Source organism: Lampetra fluviatilis, chromosome 22 (genome assembly GCF_964198595.1).
Source record: "Lampetra fluviatilis chromosome 22, kcLamFluv1.1, whole genome shotgun sequence".
Taxonomy (NCBI): Eukaryota; Metazoa; Chordata; class Hyperoartia; order Petromyzontiformes; family Petromyzontidae; genus Lampetra; species Lampetra fluviatilis.
In genome coordinates this window covers 10308512-10323589 of record NC_136296.1, presented here as the reverse complement: position 1 = coordinate 10323589, position 15078 = coordinate 10308512, and the positions used below count along the sequence as shown (strand labels likewise).

At 48.8% G+C, this 15078-nt stretch overlaps 1 protein-coding gene across 1 annotated transcript in view; it reads right to left on the bottom strand.

Moving 5' to 3' along the window:
- Nucleotides 1-12053, bottom strand: part of LOC144938431 (collagen alpha-1(XXI) chain-like) — a 56992-nt gene extending 44939 nt beyond the window's left edge. The window contains exons 1-3 of the mRNA XM_078866211.1: nucleotides 11901-12053; nucleotides 3066-3206; nucleotides 884-1020 (exon numbers count right to left, since the gene is read on the bottom strand). Coding sequence (XP_078722337.1) covers nucleotides 884-1020; nucleotides 3066-3206; nucleotides 11901-11949 — 327 coding nt within the window. The 5' untranslated portion in view covers nucleotides 11950-12053. The remainder of the gene's footprint in view (nucleotides 1-883; nucleotides 1021-3065; nucleotides 3207-11900) is intronic.
- Between the last annotated feature and the right edge of the window lie 3025 nt (nucleotides 12054-15078).

Below are 15078 nucleotides of genomic sequence, written 5' to 3'. Positions count from 1 at the left end.
AGACGAGGTCGTCGGGAGTGGAGCGGGAGACGCCGTTGCCTGACTCGGGCGGTGAAGGATGAAAAGGTTCGACAGGTCGAAGACCTTTTTTGCTGCTGATTTTCGTTTTATCCAAAGGTTTGGGCAAACCCACCTTCGTTCGAGTCAGCCAGTTATCGATGGGGTTGAGTCTCCAATAAGCAACACGGGTTTATGTAAACGTTTGATTGATGTTTTAAGTGAGTTGTCGCGGCCGAAAGCCACTGTCGCCAGATTCATATTGCAATGCGCTAACCACTGCACCACCGCTGCACCCCCAACGACATATATTAAATAACAACAATAAATGTGTTCTGAATTATACCTCTTATTTACCCACGAATGCCTCGCCGGGTCTCATGACTGTTTCATACATACGTACACAAATTGTGTTCTGTCACCGTTTTCTTTGAAGCTATGTGAAGCAGCTTGAGTGGAGGTGCTCTTTAAAAATATAAATATTAAATAAAACTATAAACTAAACTACTTGTGTTATTTTACCAGGCAAGGCCCCACTGAGCTGCATAGCTCTTTTTCAGGAGTGACCTGGCCACAAATGATAGCTCAACGAAGTGGCTTATCATCACGTGGACATTTATAGCGGCCAAATACTCTAAACGCGTGACGTCGATTCTAATATGTGGAGAGGAAAACCCGGAGGGGGACTCTGAGAAAAATCCGCGCGACCACGTTGAGAGAGAGAGAGATACCACAAACTCCCCAATGTACAGCAGCAGGCGTCAGAGTCAGGGGACTCGGACCCACGACCTCCTTCATACCAGCCGAGGGAGATAACATCTCCTAGCCTCCGCGGGGTGGGGGGCGGGCAACCCGATGCGATGAGAATGAGACCGGCGGCTCGCACCTGTGTGTACTGCAGGCCGATGTCGAAGCTACTGGAGATGTTCACGAGCCACCTCTTCACCGTCTCGAAGTTCTGCGGCTCCACGCTCCAAGACCCGTCGAGGACGAACACCATCTCGTTGGCTGCCGTGCGGCAGCCTGCAGGGCGGGGCACGGCGCGTCGGACCTTCATGGATCGAACCGAGAACTTCGCTAGAGGCTAAGCAGCGGCGGCGGCGGCGGCGGTGGTGGCGGGGGAGTTGAGTGCGAGAGTGCCGCTCGCAAGGTCACCGGAGCTGCCGGGTCCCGGCAAAATTAAATTAAAACGAAAAGAAATCGGAGGAAAAAAAAAACTATTGCGTTATGGGAAAAATATAATTATCGTCATGATGACTCCTATGGAATTGTGGGGGGAAAGTTAGCAAAATCTTGCTCCTCAGCAATGACGGCCAGGGTACGGAATCTCACTCGCAAATAGTACCCCCCCCCCCTTCCACACCCTCCCGAAGGGGTCACCAGAACGGCGGAAGGCAAAATAAAATAAATACGAGTAAAACAATGAAGTGAAAAGAAAGAATAACTTTATCGAAGAAATTGAAACGGAAATACTGCGATGGAATTCTGGAGGAAAAGTTACCAAAATCTGTTTCCTGCCACAGATATTCACTGAAGACCCCCGAGGGAGCCCAAAAGTGACCAAAGCTAACAAGGCGAGCGTGCTCGAGTCTGCGCTACTCACACATTCAGAATCAACATCACACGCTTCGAGCGTTTGGCTGCTCTACATTTCCCACGTGATGATAAGCCACTTCGTTCATTTGTGAATGAGAGCTGTAACATCTCAGTGGGGCCTTACCTGGTAAAAAAAAAAAATACCTAAAAAAATGCTCGTACTTTTTTTGAGATAGTAACAGGTCACACATGTCAGCCCGTTTCGCTAAAGTGTCGCTCTCGTTTCCCTGCTCTACCCACCGTTTTTTTAAAATCTCTGGCACGCCAGCCTTCTGCTGTGTGCCAGCGCTATTGCCGCAGTGGGGGACGAGGGCCGCTGTTCTTTCGTTGAGGTGTCTTGGGAAAAATTGAACGCACGCAGACCTGCTTTACTCTCCCAAGGAAGAGGTGCGATGCGGGCAGGAAGGGGATAGTGGTGATGGGGAGGCTGGTGTCGGGAGACCTCCGTTATTTTTTTCGAGCACCCCCCCCCCAAAAAAAAAAGAAATTATCACGCTTGACGACGTACGGTGCGAAAGAAGTTCAGCGCGCATGCGCACAACACGAAGCGGGAATGGTTTAAGGCGCGTTGGGCGACGCTTTCCTGTGCGAGACCGAGCGCCCGACAGCGCAAATAAACGTTGGGCGATGATGATCAATGCGCGCAGCACACACGCGACAATGCATCGTACACACAGATTGTACACGGCACGCAGAGCGCACACACAACGCATGCAGCGCACAGCGCACACAACGCACGCACGTTGCACACAGCGCACACAATGCACACACAGCGCACACAATGCACGCACGTTGCACACAGCGCACACAATGCACACACAGCGCACACAATGCACACACAGCGCACACAATGCACACACAGCGCACACAATGCACGCACGTTGCACACAGCGCACACAATGCACACACAGCGCACACAATGCACACACAGCGCACACAATGCACACAACGCACGCACGTTGCACACAGCGCACACAATGCACACAATGCACACACAGCGCACACAATGCACGCGCACGGCACACACAACGCACACGCATTGCGCACAGCACTGACACAATGCACGCACACAACGCACACGCATTGCGCACAGCACTGACACAATGCACGCACACAACGCACACGCATTGCGCACAGCACTGACACAATGCACGCACACAACGCACACGCATTGCGCACAGCACTGACACAATGCACGCACACAACGCACACGCATTGCGCACAGCACTGACACAATGCACGCACACAACGCACACGCATTGCGCACAGCACTGACACAATGCACGCACACAACGCACACGCATTGCGCACAGCACTGACACAATGCACGCACACAACGCACACGCATTGTGCACAGCACTGACACAATGCACGCACACAACGCACACGCATTGCGCACAGCACTGACACAATGCACGCACACAGCACTGACACAACGCACACGCATTGCACACAGCATGCAAGGCACGCACCTGCCCTGTAATCCAGCTCTTGCTGGGCCTCTCCCAGGGCGGCGAAGAGGACGAGGAGCTTCAGTAATACAATCATCGTCTTGTTTCTGCTCGTGACCCTACACACGTTCACGAGCTCCGCATGATCCTCCAGGCCGAAGTCTGGAAAATCGAAGTACATTTCACGTCACTCAATCGCCTCCACACTACATATATATGTAGGCCGCAATGTTAAGCGTGCACAATTACAGCCACTGTTGTGATAATTGTTTTTTTACCCTTCTATCTAGCAACAAAACTGACACCTTTTTACAAGGAGTCATGTTTGCATAGATCGCAATACCTGCAGTCATAATACAAACAAAAGACATAACTCTGATAATATGCACTGTCCTTGAAGTTGATTGGTCCACACCCGAGACAGCTTTCCTTAGAGCCTAGTCTCACATGGGTTGGACCAGATGACGCCAAAATGCGCACACAAGGACAGTGCACATTATCAGAGTTATGTCTTTTGTTTGTATTATGACTGCAGGTATTGCGGTCTATGCAAACATGACACCTTGTAAAAAGGTGTCAGTTTTGTTGCCAGATAGAAGGGTAAAAAACCAATTATCATATTTTTACTGGCAAATGAGGTTCCCATGGTACAGCCACTGTTGTCAATCCTCTGCTGGATGAGGGCCTCCACGTGGCGAGCGGGTCCACGGGTGTTACTTGACCATCCTTCACCACGCGGGTCAGCGCGTGTTGACGTAAATAGGGGGAGCATAGACGTTGGGGCGTAGTAGAGTACAACATTCGCGTTTTCTGCACTTGCTCTCTGATGCCGACGACACAGCCCGACAGCCTGTAAACAACCTGCACATCCAAGCACCGTTCAGGCTCAAATATTCTGAGCTTCCGAGATCTGATGAAGGTCAGGCACCACATTCTGGGTGGCGCGGTCAAAGACTGTAACCCCTCGAATCCACTACGGGAGAGCGGGGAGCGCAGTGGGAGAGTTGAGAGAGGTGACGAGGGAGAGAGGGTGGGGATTTGGGTGAGAGTGGGTGGGGTGAGTCAGGTGTGCGAGGACAAGTTGAGATCATTGAGAGATGGTGGTGAGTTTGGTGAGAGAGGCTGGTGGGCTTGGGTGGGAGAGAGCAGTGGGTGATGGTGGGGGGGGTGACTGGCCGACATCAGTGACGAGCATATGAACCGGTTGTGGGTCTCCCCTAGGTAGACTCAGCATCAAATGAGTACCTAGTGCTGTGTGTAAACATCGCCACTTGGGGGAGACAAAGGCGGCCGGGCGTGGTGCTGACCACCCACCGCCTCGTATGCCGTGCCGGCCTTAATAGGAGCTCGCTAACGCCACTTGCCCCAAGAGTTTGTTGAGGCTACATGGGAGATCTGTTTCGTGAGCGAGGGCGGGAGCCTTGGAACCATCCTGTGTGGTCACCAGGCTAATGACATCCAACGGGGGCTCTGTGCAGGTGTAGCGAGACACAGCACAATAATAATCTGGATTTTAATTCGATTTCCAAACGAAATTTGCCAAAGTGGTTATTCAGTTGCATAGGAGAAATACATATATGCACATTCGTGACATGTTGTAAGGCGGTGTTAATCCAGAATACCAACAGGATTCACGCTTACAAACAAAACACACGCAAAGTGATGGATCACAAACCTGACACTCAACACGAAAACATAAGCTAATGCTGACATTTTTTATTTGCATCTTCATTTTCATCTAACCCTTGTATAACTCAAGTCCGTGGCATTCGTGACACAAATATATATATTTTTTATTCATAGGTTTTGAAAGAAGAGGCATCTGCGACTCACTACCAACCCGCAGATGTGGCAGGAGAGTTGTTTAGTTCCATCAAAGGGATGCCAGGGGAGAACTGTAGTTTCTGATTTATGCCGCTTTCCCCAGGCAGATGCCAAGACTCCGCTTGCCACAACGCTTCAGCTGCCTCTTAAACTCCCTCCTGCGCTTGACACGCGAAACCCAAATAATCCTGACACAACCATCTCGGCTCACAATCCCATCGGGATGTCCTGGACTGCAAACATTTTCTGATCCAACCCAGTCTCTCCCCCATGCCCCCCCCTCCCCCATACCCTCTTCCTCCCCTCCCCCATCCCCCTCTCCGTAATTGTAGATTGTAGCTTTTACTGAAATCTCGAAACCCCTGAAAAAAGACACTGCTCCCACTGACGCGTGTTCAACTATGCAAGTTTGCCAATTTGGAAACATCTTGGCCCGTACCGCCGGCACACAATGGCCCACTCCTGCGAATGACATCAGGGGGTATTTTGACGTCCCACTGCAGCTAAGCAGAGCGGGCGCATTGTAGCGTCGTGGCGGTAATTAGAACCCACAGCAGAAATCATCAGGGCAACCTCTGCCACAACGAGCGGCTTGCAACGCCGACCGCAGAGGCCAGGCCGAGGTTGAAAACGAATTTCTTTAAAACTGCTTCTTGCTGTGTTTAGTTTGTTGTCCTTCCCTGCGCACCTCCGATTAGCACAAATGGCTACGCACGGTGCGAAAGAAGTTCAACGCACACGTACATACAGGCGGGCAAACCGCCCTCCAAAGAGATTCACAAATTCAAGAGAAGCAGCCATGGCCGTTGGAATGGCTGCATTGAGGCGGTCTTGCGTCTTGGCAAGCACCAGAGAAGCCAAGACAGCGGTCAGCTGCCTCCCTCCCCCCGCCCCACCTCATCATTGGTCGGCGACGACTTTGCGAAACAGGCAATCAATCCGCCGTGCGTTGGCACGCGTAGACACGGGCATGGTAAAACAAAAAAGGACTCGCTAAAAAAAACAAAAGCACAACATTACGTGCGTATTCGCAACAAAAATTAAATATCGATAAACAAAAAAAAGAATCCACGCACCAAACCTGTGCGTCGCAACTACCTCGACACTGCCCCCCGCCGTGTAGGTCAGACCCGAGCATAGAGACGGAGAGAGACAGAGATAGAAGAGCAAAGAGTGTCGTGGTGATGATGAGTTTGTTGGTGTCAAGCAAAAAAACGGGGGGGGGGGGAGGGGGGGTGGATAATGAGGTCTAATCACACGGAGAGAAGCAGCCTCGTGAATGATAATTGTTTTTTAACCCTTCTATCTGGCAACAAAACTGACACCTTTTTTACGAGGAGTCATGTTTGCATAGACCACAATACCTGCAGCCATAATGCAAACAAAAAACACAACTCTGATAATGTATGCACTGTCCTTGAAGTTGATTGGTCCACACCCGAGACAGCTTTCCTTAGAGCCTAGTCTCACATGGTCCTTGAAGTTGATTGGTCCACACCCGAGACAGCTTTCCTTAGAGCCTAGTCTCACATGGTCCTTGAAGTTGATTGGTCCACACCCGAGACAGCTTTCCTTAGAGCCTAGTCTCACATGGTCCTTGAAGTTGATTGGTCCACACCCGAGACAGCTTTCCTTAGAGCCTAGTCTCACATGGTCCTTGAAGTTGATTGGTCCACACCCGAGACAGCTTTCCTTAGAGCCTAGTCTCACATGGTCCTTGAAGTTGATTGGTCCACACCCGAGACAGCTTTCCTTAGAGCCTAGTCTCACATGGTCCTTGAAGTTGATTGGTCCACACCCGAGACAGCTTTCCTTAGAGCCTAGTCTCACATGGTCCTTGAAGTTGATTGGTCCACACCCGAGACAGCTTTCCTTAGAGCCTAGTCTCACATGGTCCTTGAAGTTGATTGGTCCACACCCGAGACAGCTTTCCTTAGAGCCTAGTCTCACATGGTCCTTGAAGTTGATTGGTCCACACCCGAGACAGCTTTTCTTAGAGCCTAGTCTCACATGGTCCTTGAAGTTGATTGGTCCACACCCGAGACAGCTTTCCTTAGAGCCTAGTCTCACATGGTCCTTGAAGTTGATTGGTCCACACCCGAGACAGCTTTCCTTAGCGCCTAGTCTCACATGGTCCTTGAAGTTGATTGGTCCACACCCGAGACAGCTTTCCTTAGCGCCTAGTCTCACATGGGGTTGGACCAGATGACGCCAAAAGGTGTCAGATTTGTTGCCAGATAAAAGGGTAAAAAACCAATTATCATTTCGATTTAAAGCTTTCGTGACTGCAGGGATTCATCTTCTTGGTTCTTTTGGTGAAGTCACGTAGAATGGAAATAATAAAATAATAAAATAAAACATAATAAAATAATTCTCACGAGGTTTCGGCCACAACGCAAGCAGCCGTCCTCAGGTGAAGACAGCGTCTGAATGACGCTGTCTCCCTGACAGACCTGGTCTTATTGGTTTTATATTATTATTTTATTATTTCCATTCTACGTGACTTTACCGAAAGAACCAAGAAGACCAATTATCATATTATTTACTGGCAAATGAGGTACCAATGGTGTAAAAGCCTCGTGAATGTTTGAGGATGTCGGCAAGCTGCTACTCCGGAGCCGCGTGCGGACTCTTCGAGGACTGCCACTTCGTGGCGTTGCGCAATAAGGACCACCGGACCTCGTATCCGCCACACGTGGCATCGCGGCTCGTGAAATATTTGAGGTTTTTAAAATTTTCTTTCACCGAATTCGAAAGGGCTCTTCTTGATATCTCGGTTGTCGGCCTCTGGTTTTAAGGCCAGACCAGCACGAGTTTGGGACACCACCGCCAGCAACAGTTGGCATAACCCACAATCCGAACACACTCTCTCTGCATTCATCACGAACGAGCCGGCCCGGTCAGCGTGGAAGAGTAGGCCAAAATAGGCCCAAATAACCCGACAGAGGATCTTTCTCTGGAGCTCCCCTCTGGTCCAGTGGAAGCTCTGCGCGCGCCCGCAGCGATGAACTTCCAAACCACGGACCACGTGACGTTGCACAGCCCCAAGTATAGAACGCGTGATGGCTCGGGTGAAGTGGTTGGGTGAGTGGGCGTGAGTGGGGACGGTGACCGAGTGGGAGGATGTTAAAGGCTACACGGGTGGTCTTTGTCTTTGTATCGGCGATCCACCGATTCGCAAAGCAGTCATACGGGCTGAACCACGCGTGAAACTCTGAAGAGTTGCCTTGCAATAGGCCATGCAAAAGATTGATTGATTGATTGAAAAGGCCATGTAACAATTGGTGGCTTGAATAACAACCACCACAAGCGCTGGCCTTATGACTGAACGGGGCAGGGACTGGTGGTGCAGTGGTTAGCAGACGTACTATTAAAGCCAAGTACATCGGAGTTTTAATTTCCGCCCCAGGCTAATATTAGCAACGAGTGATATCCGGACGAGTCCTGGGAAATCACCTCTCCATTTCAGCAAGCGTGGGGTAATATGACCCTATTCCTGTATGTATGTCGGACTTCTTTTGCACCGTACGTAGCCAACCGTGCTAATCGGAGGTTCGGGTGAAGGATAACAAACTAAAAAAAACCAGTTCGGAAGAAATGAGTTTCCAATATAGATGATGATTTAAAAATGCATGGCTCCAGTGGCTTCCTAATATCGGAAGGAAGAGCGTTCCAGACGGCCGCAGAAGCGCATCTGATTCGGTGACGTTTGATGGCTAGCAGCCAAACGCCGCTGCGAGGGCCTTCAGTGGATTGACAATGAAATAATCGCCTGTTCCCTGTCGACAAATGCACTCCCTGGGAAATGCCAAACACGCTGGTGGATGGTAAAGTCTCGCGTGTAAGCACAGCACTGTAATACCGCAATAATGCAAATCCAGCTCGCCCTTACAAACCATGCATTGTGATTTTTGCACACATCATTTTAATACGTTTTTTTTATATTTGCTGGTTTATTACAGGATGTTTCTGTTGCGCGTTGTCGCTTTGGGATGTTCTGTGTTCATATTTTGTTTGTTGCGGTTGCACCCGACTTAAGAGCCGCATGGCTCACAGGGCTATACCTAATACATGAAACTTGAAATGCTGCAATAATGCAAATCCAGCTTGCCCTTATAAACCATGCAATGAGAAGACGTTTCACAGCGTTTATTTTTAGCACGGCTGGCTCCGTACGGCGCGAACGCAGTTCGGCATGCACTATACGCAGAGTCACTCAGATATAGGTTAGAGGCGATCTGGAAACCCTATCCTCTCTGTCGAGAGAGAGGTGAAAAAAACCCATGTTGTGAACGAGGGCGTAGCAGCCGCGTCAACACCCGATCGGAGGATGCGATCAATTACTCAATCTGGATAAGTCAACTTTGCAAAGCAAGAAACCTGTACTCATCTCCAGCGGAGCATGACCGGTAGAGATACAAGATGATCAAACACACACAGAGAGAGAGAGCTGAGCGTGTTATATGAATGCAAAAGGAAGGGACACGCTATGGCTCCCCCTCCTCCTCCTCCGATGGAATGCAACGCAAAAGGGAAGGGCGATATAAATGCTGCTGCTGTAGAGTTATGCTCGCATTGTGTGAATTCAATGAGAACAAAAAAGACGAAGGCGTGTACACATTCAGGCTGTATAGAGTTACAGGGCAGACACAGTGGCCGTAGAGCGCTTGGCAGGGGGGGCGTGGGGGGGGTGGAAAGAAAGTTAATCAAACTTTGCAAGCGACCTTCATTCGACCAATCATGCGATCGCCCATTTGTTGGCGTTATGCGATAATCGAAATGTCATAGTGCAGAAGACAGCCCCGTTTGTCGCATCCGCTGCTGGATGAAGGATTCCAAGACGTTCACGTCTTGTTACGGGAGTTCGCTCGAAACGGACATCGCCACGCTTTTGAGTTATGGTGCTGGGGTTGAAAGGGAGCCCACTCTGAACCGGTTTGCATTTTTACTCGCCACTGACGTTGGCCGTGGCTTGCGCATCAAAACCGTTGGACACGCCCCGGTTCGGAGGTGAGCGAGCTCCCTAACTGGCCGGCGTGGTTTGGAGCAGCAGCAGCAGCAACATCTCCAACATCAGCCACCCCAAGCCCAGAACACAGACCACCGTTGTGCAGTAGATTCACAAAGCGGTGTGTGCGTTATTATTGCATGCACATTTATTGGAGCTTTCCACCTCCCCCCCAAAAAAAAATCTATATAAACTCCTCCCATATTACATGCATAGCCAACAGTGGAAGTAATTTCCTGTTAAAATGAGGCATTGGGGATAATGTCCCGTTGACAGTTCTGGGACAGTTGTGGACATTCCACATTCCTATGGTGGGGGTGGCGACCGCCTTCGCTGTTGAGTGGTGGTGCTCATTTGATCGATCCCAGAGGAATGATGGGGCTGAGACAACCCCCTCCAATCAACATGTGCAACCGTCCGATTGTACTCGTTGAACTTCTTTCGCACCGCACGTAGCCAACCGTGCGAATCGGAGGAGCGCGGGTAAAGGACAACAATGTAAACAACAACAACAGCGAAGAAGCAGTTCTAAAGAAATGAGTTTTCAATCGAGATTTTAAAAGTGCAGGGTGGCGTCGTCACATCGGAAATGCGTTCCAGATATGCATAACCCATGACTGGCGAAACGTCGTACTCGAATTGTAAATGTCGTGGGTTTACTCTCCAACACACCGCTGTTGCTGAACTAGTAACGAATCGGGGCGTTTTGTTGATGTGACAAACCTTACTAATTGGCCGCGTCGGGTGGTGGCGGGTTTAACGGCACACGATTAAATTTACGCGATTTAACCCCAAACCAAAGAAATACCCCCCCCCCGCAATTACGAACCCATGTCTGTGTCGAGTGTTCCGCCAAATGAGCACAGACGCGCTCTCGAACACAAGCCAAGTGAGAGCGAGACCAAAAAATGTTGAGAAACAAGAGACAATAAAGACCCCCCCCCCTCTCTCTACCCCTACGCCGACCCCCCACCACAAAAAACACCCCGGCCCTCCAGATGTCTTTTTTAACAAATGGGGGAAAAAGTTGGTCTTGGCAGAAACTCTGGCTGTATTTTTAAAAGAACGCTTTTAAAGTGAAAGCTTCATAAATCCAGACCGCCCCTACAGACTCGACATGCTACACAACATCTCGGGTGACCAATGCATACCAATTACTTGTATAAATTACAACTTTTTATTTTGTAATACCACCAGAATAACGTGCACATTAAAATATGTATAATCTGTTCTGTTACTAAGCCGTGTGGAGTTACAGTTCAATACTTGGTTATATAACCTCTAGGGAACGTGTATATTTTTTGTCAAATCAGATTTTTTTGTCTTACCTGGATTAGTAACGCTGAATAAAAATTCAGGGAAAGGGATTATCCAGAGGAAATGCTATCGCAGGAATCTCACTGTCGGATTTTGTAAAAACAAAGCTGCAACAACATCAACTTAACTCTCTGCATACTTTTGTGGAGCTTTGTAATTTTGATTGGATTAATGATTAAGAGTCAATGCTTCACAACTATTAATCATTAATTTAACTAGATTTCATTTTTTTAAACCAACCCCCAAACATGTGCCAAAAGGCAAAAAAAAGCTCTTTCTGTAAAATCGAGTTCACTCCTTTCTCACAAAGTTGTATGCCAAGTTGTGACTTGCAGACCACTAAGAAGCATTTTAACTTTTCACAACTTATAATCGTCGAAACCAGTAATGCAACCGCAAAGAGTAACTCAAACACTACAGTGTGTGAATAAAATAAACGTGAATGCATCTGACACTGCTGCATTTCCTAAGCGTTTCAGACAAACCTCTAAATTAAAAAAAGCCCTTACGCACAGAATACTGGAATACATTTATCACGCTTGAGAGACACAAGATTTTGCAAACTTCAACATTTTAAAAGCGTAAAACCGCCTCTTAAAAAAAACACACATTTCATTAGACGCGGTCATTTCGATTTCCTAACAAAGGCAAATCCTCGTCTCTTGCATTGTCCTCGTGGTGCATCGCTGAACAGCCGCGAGCCGTACCCGTGCGAGCGAGCGAGGTCCTTCTCTGCCCACGTGGAGTCGAGGGCATCAGCAGCTGCCTCCGCTGCCGCCGCTGCTGCTGCAACGTGAAGTTCAGCTGCACGTGAAGTGGCAGTACTACGGTCTTCTCTGCCACTTCACCTGCCCCATGTCACACCCCCACCCCCCTCCCTCGCAGCTCACTCAAGCGGAGCAGCAGCAACACCCCAACTCAGCCACCGCAGCCCCAGAACACAGACCCAACCCCAACCTCCTCCTCCTTCCAACAGGCATTCGCCACTCGCCTACACCTCCCCAGTGCAACACCACGCACACTTGCACTATTAATGCAATGCTAATAATACTAATACAAATCCAATGAACAAGCGTCCAACAATTCAGTCTCCTCCTCCTTCAACACCGCCACCTCGAGGTGCACGGAAAACTTGTTGGAGTTAAGCGCCCTCTGGTGCTAGCAGGAGCGCTTGGGTTGTTGTTGGAACGTGGGAGAGGAGTCGTTGTGGCGGGAGGTCTCGTCTAGAAGGGCTGAGAAGGGACCTCCAGCCGTCATCAGTGTGGAGTGGCTATGGCTGGTGCAGGCTGTGCAACTGCATCGGGAGCGTGCGGTGCTGGAGTGGCCAAAGTGTGAAGAGGAAGGGAGAAATTCCACGCACCAGGGCCCACTGTCAATCATGCTTACACCGCTTGTCGGGCACCAATGTTGTTTGCGCGGTTGTATCTCCGTGAACGAGTGCTGTGTATACAGAGGGACTCCTTGCATGCGGACATTTGGCAGTTAACCAGCATTTGGTGGGAGTGGAGCCGAACTGCTGATGAGACAGTGGAGATCGAAACCAATGCTGCCGAATATTATGCCACTCCAAAAGGCCGTGTGACTGACAGGACGTGTAATAAAAAATAGAGTTCGTTTTTTTACTTGAAGGGACAAATATTGGAAACAAGTTATATTGCCCGGTCGTTTTTGTTGTTGTTATATTTCCCACGATGCAGGCAATTATTATTTTGCAGAGTGAACCGGGTCTGTCCGCGTATGCGTGTCTGTTACCATGTGCCAGCTTACGCTCCTGCAGACAAATAAAATACGGTAAATAATTGTATATAGCGTCGTCTTTCATGCAAATTGCATCGCACAATCACTGCGGAACCACAGACCAAGCTTGGGGGAGGCCAGACGGTGAGCCGGTGCCAACTATTTGTCTGCCATTCTCTATATAATAAGATGTTTTCGGCAGATTAGTGACGGTTTATACACGAGCGAGGGTGCAACGCTCTATCCCATACAGCAGGAACACATGGCATGAGCCCACACTTTGCTGTACTGCATTCCGCTGGCGAGCCAGGGTATGAGCCTCCTCGTTGATGCTCACGGGAAAGGGGAGCCACACTTTGTCCCACTCCGACAATCCTCGCCGCTGCCTTCACAATGCCGCTGGATTTCACAGAGGCCACGTTGCACAGCCACCGTCATACAAATACCACCTCTTGAAAATAACAGGGAAATCTTCCGGGGGTGGGGGGGGGGTATAAACCTCGTCGCTTATTTTCTGACGCCGTTTGTTGCAAGCGCTCGCTCGCATTACAACGCCATCGGTGAGATTGGGCCAGACGCCTCGGAAGGTCTCAGCGCAATCCTTTGATTTCTGCACGGCTCCCACCGCCGCTTGACCAAACGACAAATTGTTCACCTTCCCGATCGGCCGACCTCGAAGTCAAGGCGTGCGTTGGAACACCCACACGACCGTTGAACGGAACAGGACAGCGATGTTTTTTTTTGCGGTCGGGCTGAGTCGACCAGGAAAAACCTGCGAGGAACGAAAACCGTAACCGTTTGTAGGCAAATGCGTTGAAGTTTAAGAGACTTCAAAACAATACGAACTCTTTCATGGGACCTCCTTTGCCAGTACCAAAATATACTAATAGGGTTTTTCCCCCTTTTTTTTCTGGCAACAAAACTGACACCTTTTGCAAGGAATCATGTTTACATTAACCACAATACTTGCAGTCAAATGCAAACAATACTCTGATATTTTGATTTAAAGCTTTCGTGACTGCAGGGATTCATCTTCTTGGTTCTCTCGGTAAAGTCACGTAGAAGGGAAGTAATCAAATAATAAAAATAAAACATAATAAAATAATTCTCACGACGTTTCGGCCACAACGCAAGCAGCCGGACCTGGTTTTCACCTGAGGACGGCTGCTTGCGTTGTGGCCGAAACGTCGTGAGAATAATTTTATTATGTTTTATTTTTATTATTGTATTACTTCCCTTCTACGTGACTTTACCGAAAGAACCAAGAAGAAAAATACTCTGATAATGTATGCATTGTCCTTGAAACTGATTGGTCCACACCAGAGACAGCTTTCTTTAGAGCCTAGTCTCACATGGTGTTCAACCAGATGACGCCAAAAGGCGGTTAATGTAAACATGATTCCTTGCAAAACGAGTCAGTTTTGTTGCCAGAAAAAAAAGTGGAAAACCCCTATTAGAATACGAACTCTGTTGAAATCGTCCAAGCGCTGCAATTTAAATCGACGACGAGTCGATCAAAACCGTTGTCCCACCGAAATACATATTTTTTTACGTGAGAGAACTGACCCTGCGATTGCTGGAACGGACTTATTTTTTTTTTAAGTCTAAAAGTTACAGTGCATTCGAATTTTTTTCTTTAAAAGCCGACAAGCCAGTCTGTTAAGGGAGTTCACATTTTTTGGTTCGGGGATTTGTGACCGTTACAAAAAAATGCGCACGCTGCAGTGTGCAACGCAACCCGCTAGCACACACGGGATGCACGTGCTCCACAATGCACGGCCGATAATCTGGCTGGCATACAACCAAATAAAAAGCCGGCAACTTTGTCAAAGCGTTTGATGGTACATCATGCTCCATAATAAAAAATGACACATCTGGGCATTGGTGTTGGTAAGCTGCGCGGTGAGTTTTGTAGGAATCGGTTAAGGTGGTGGGGTGGTGGGTGGTGTTGTTTTGAAAACATAAAGTGGACTTTTGTGAGAGACACACAGAGAGACTGATGAACGGACACATTGATGGACGGACACTTCTTCCCAGGCATCGAAACGAAAATATCTTATTCCGTTTAAAGGAAAAAAAAATACAATCTATCATTAAAGCAAAACAATCTGTCTTCATGGGTCTAAAATTGGGCTGGGACGGGTTCTC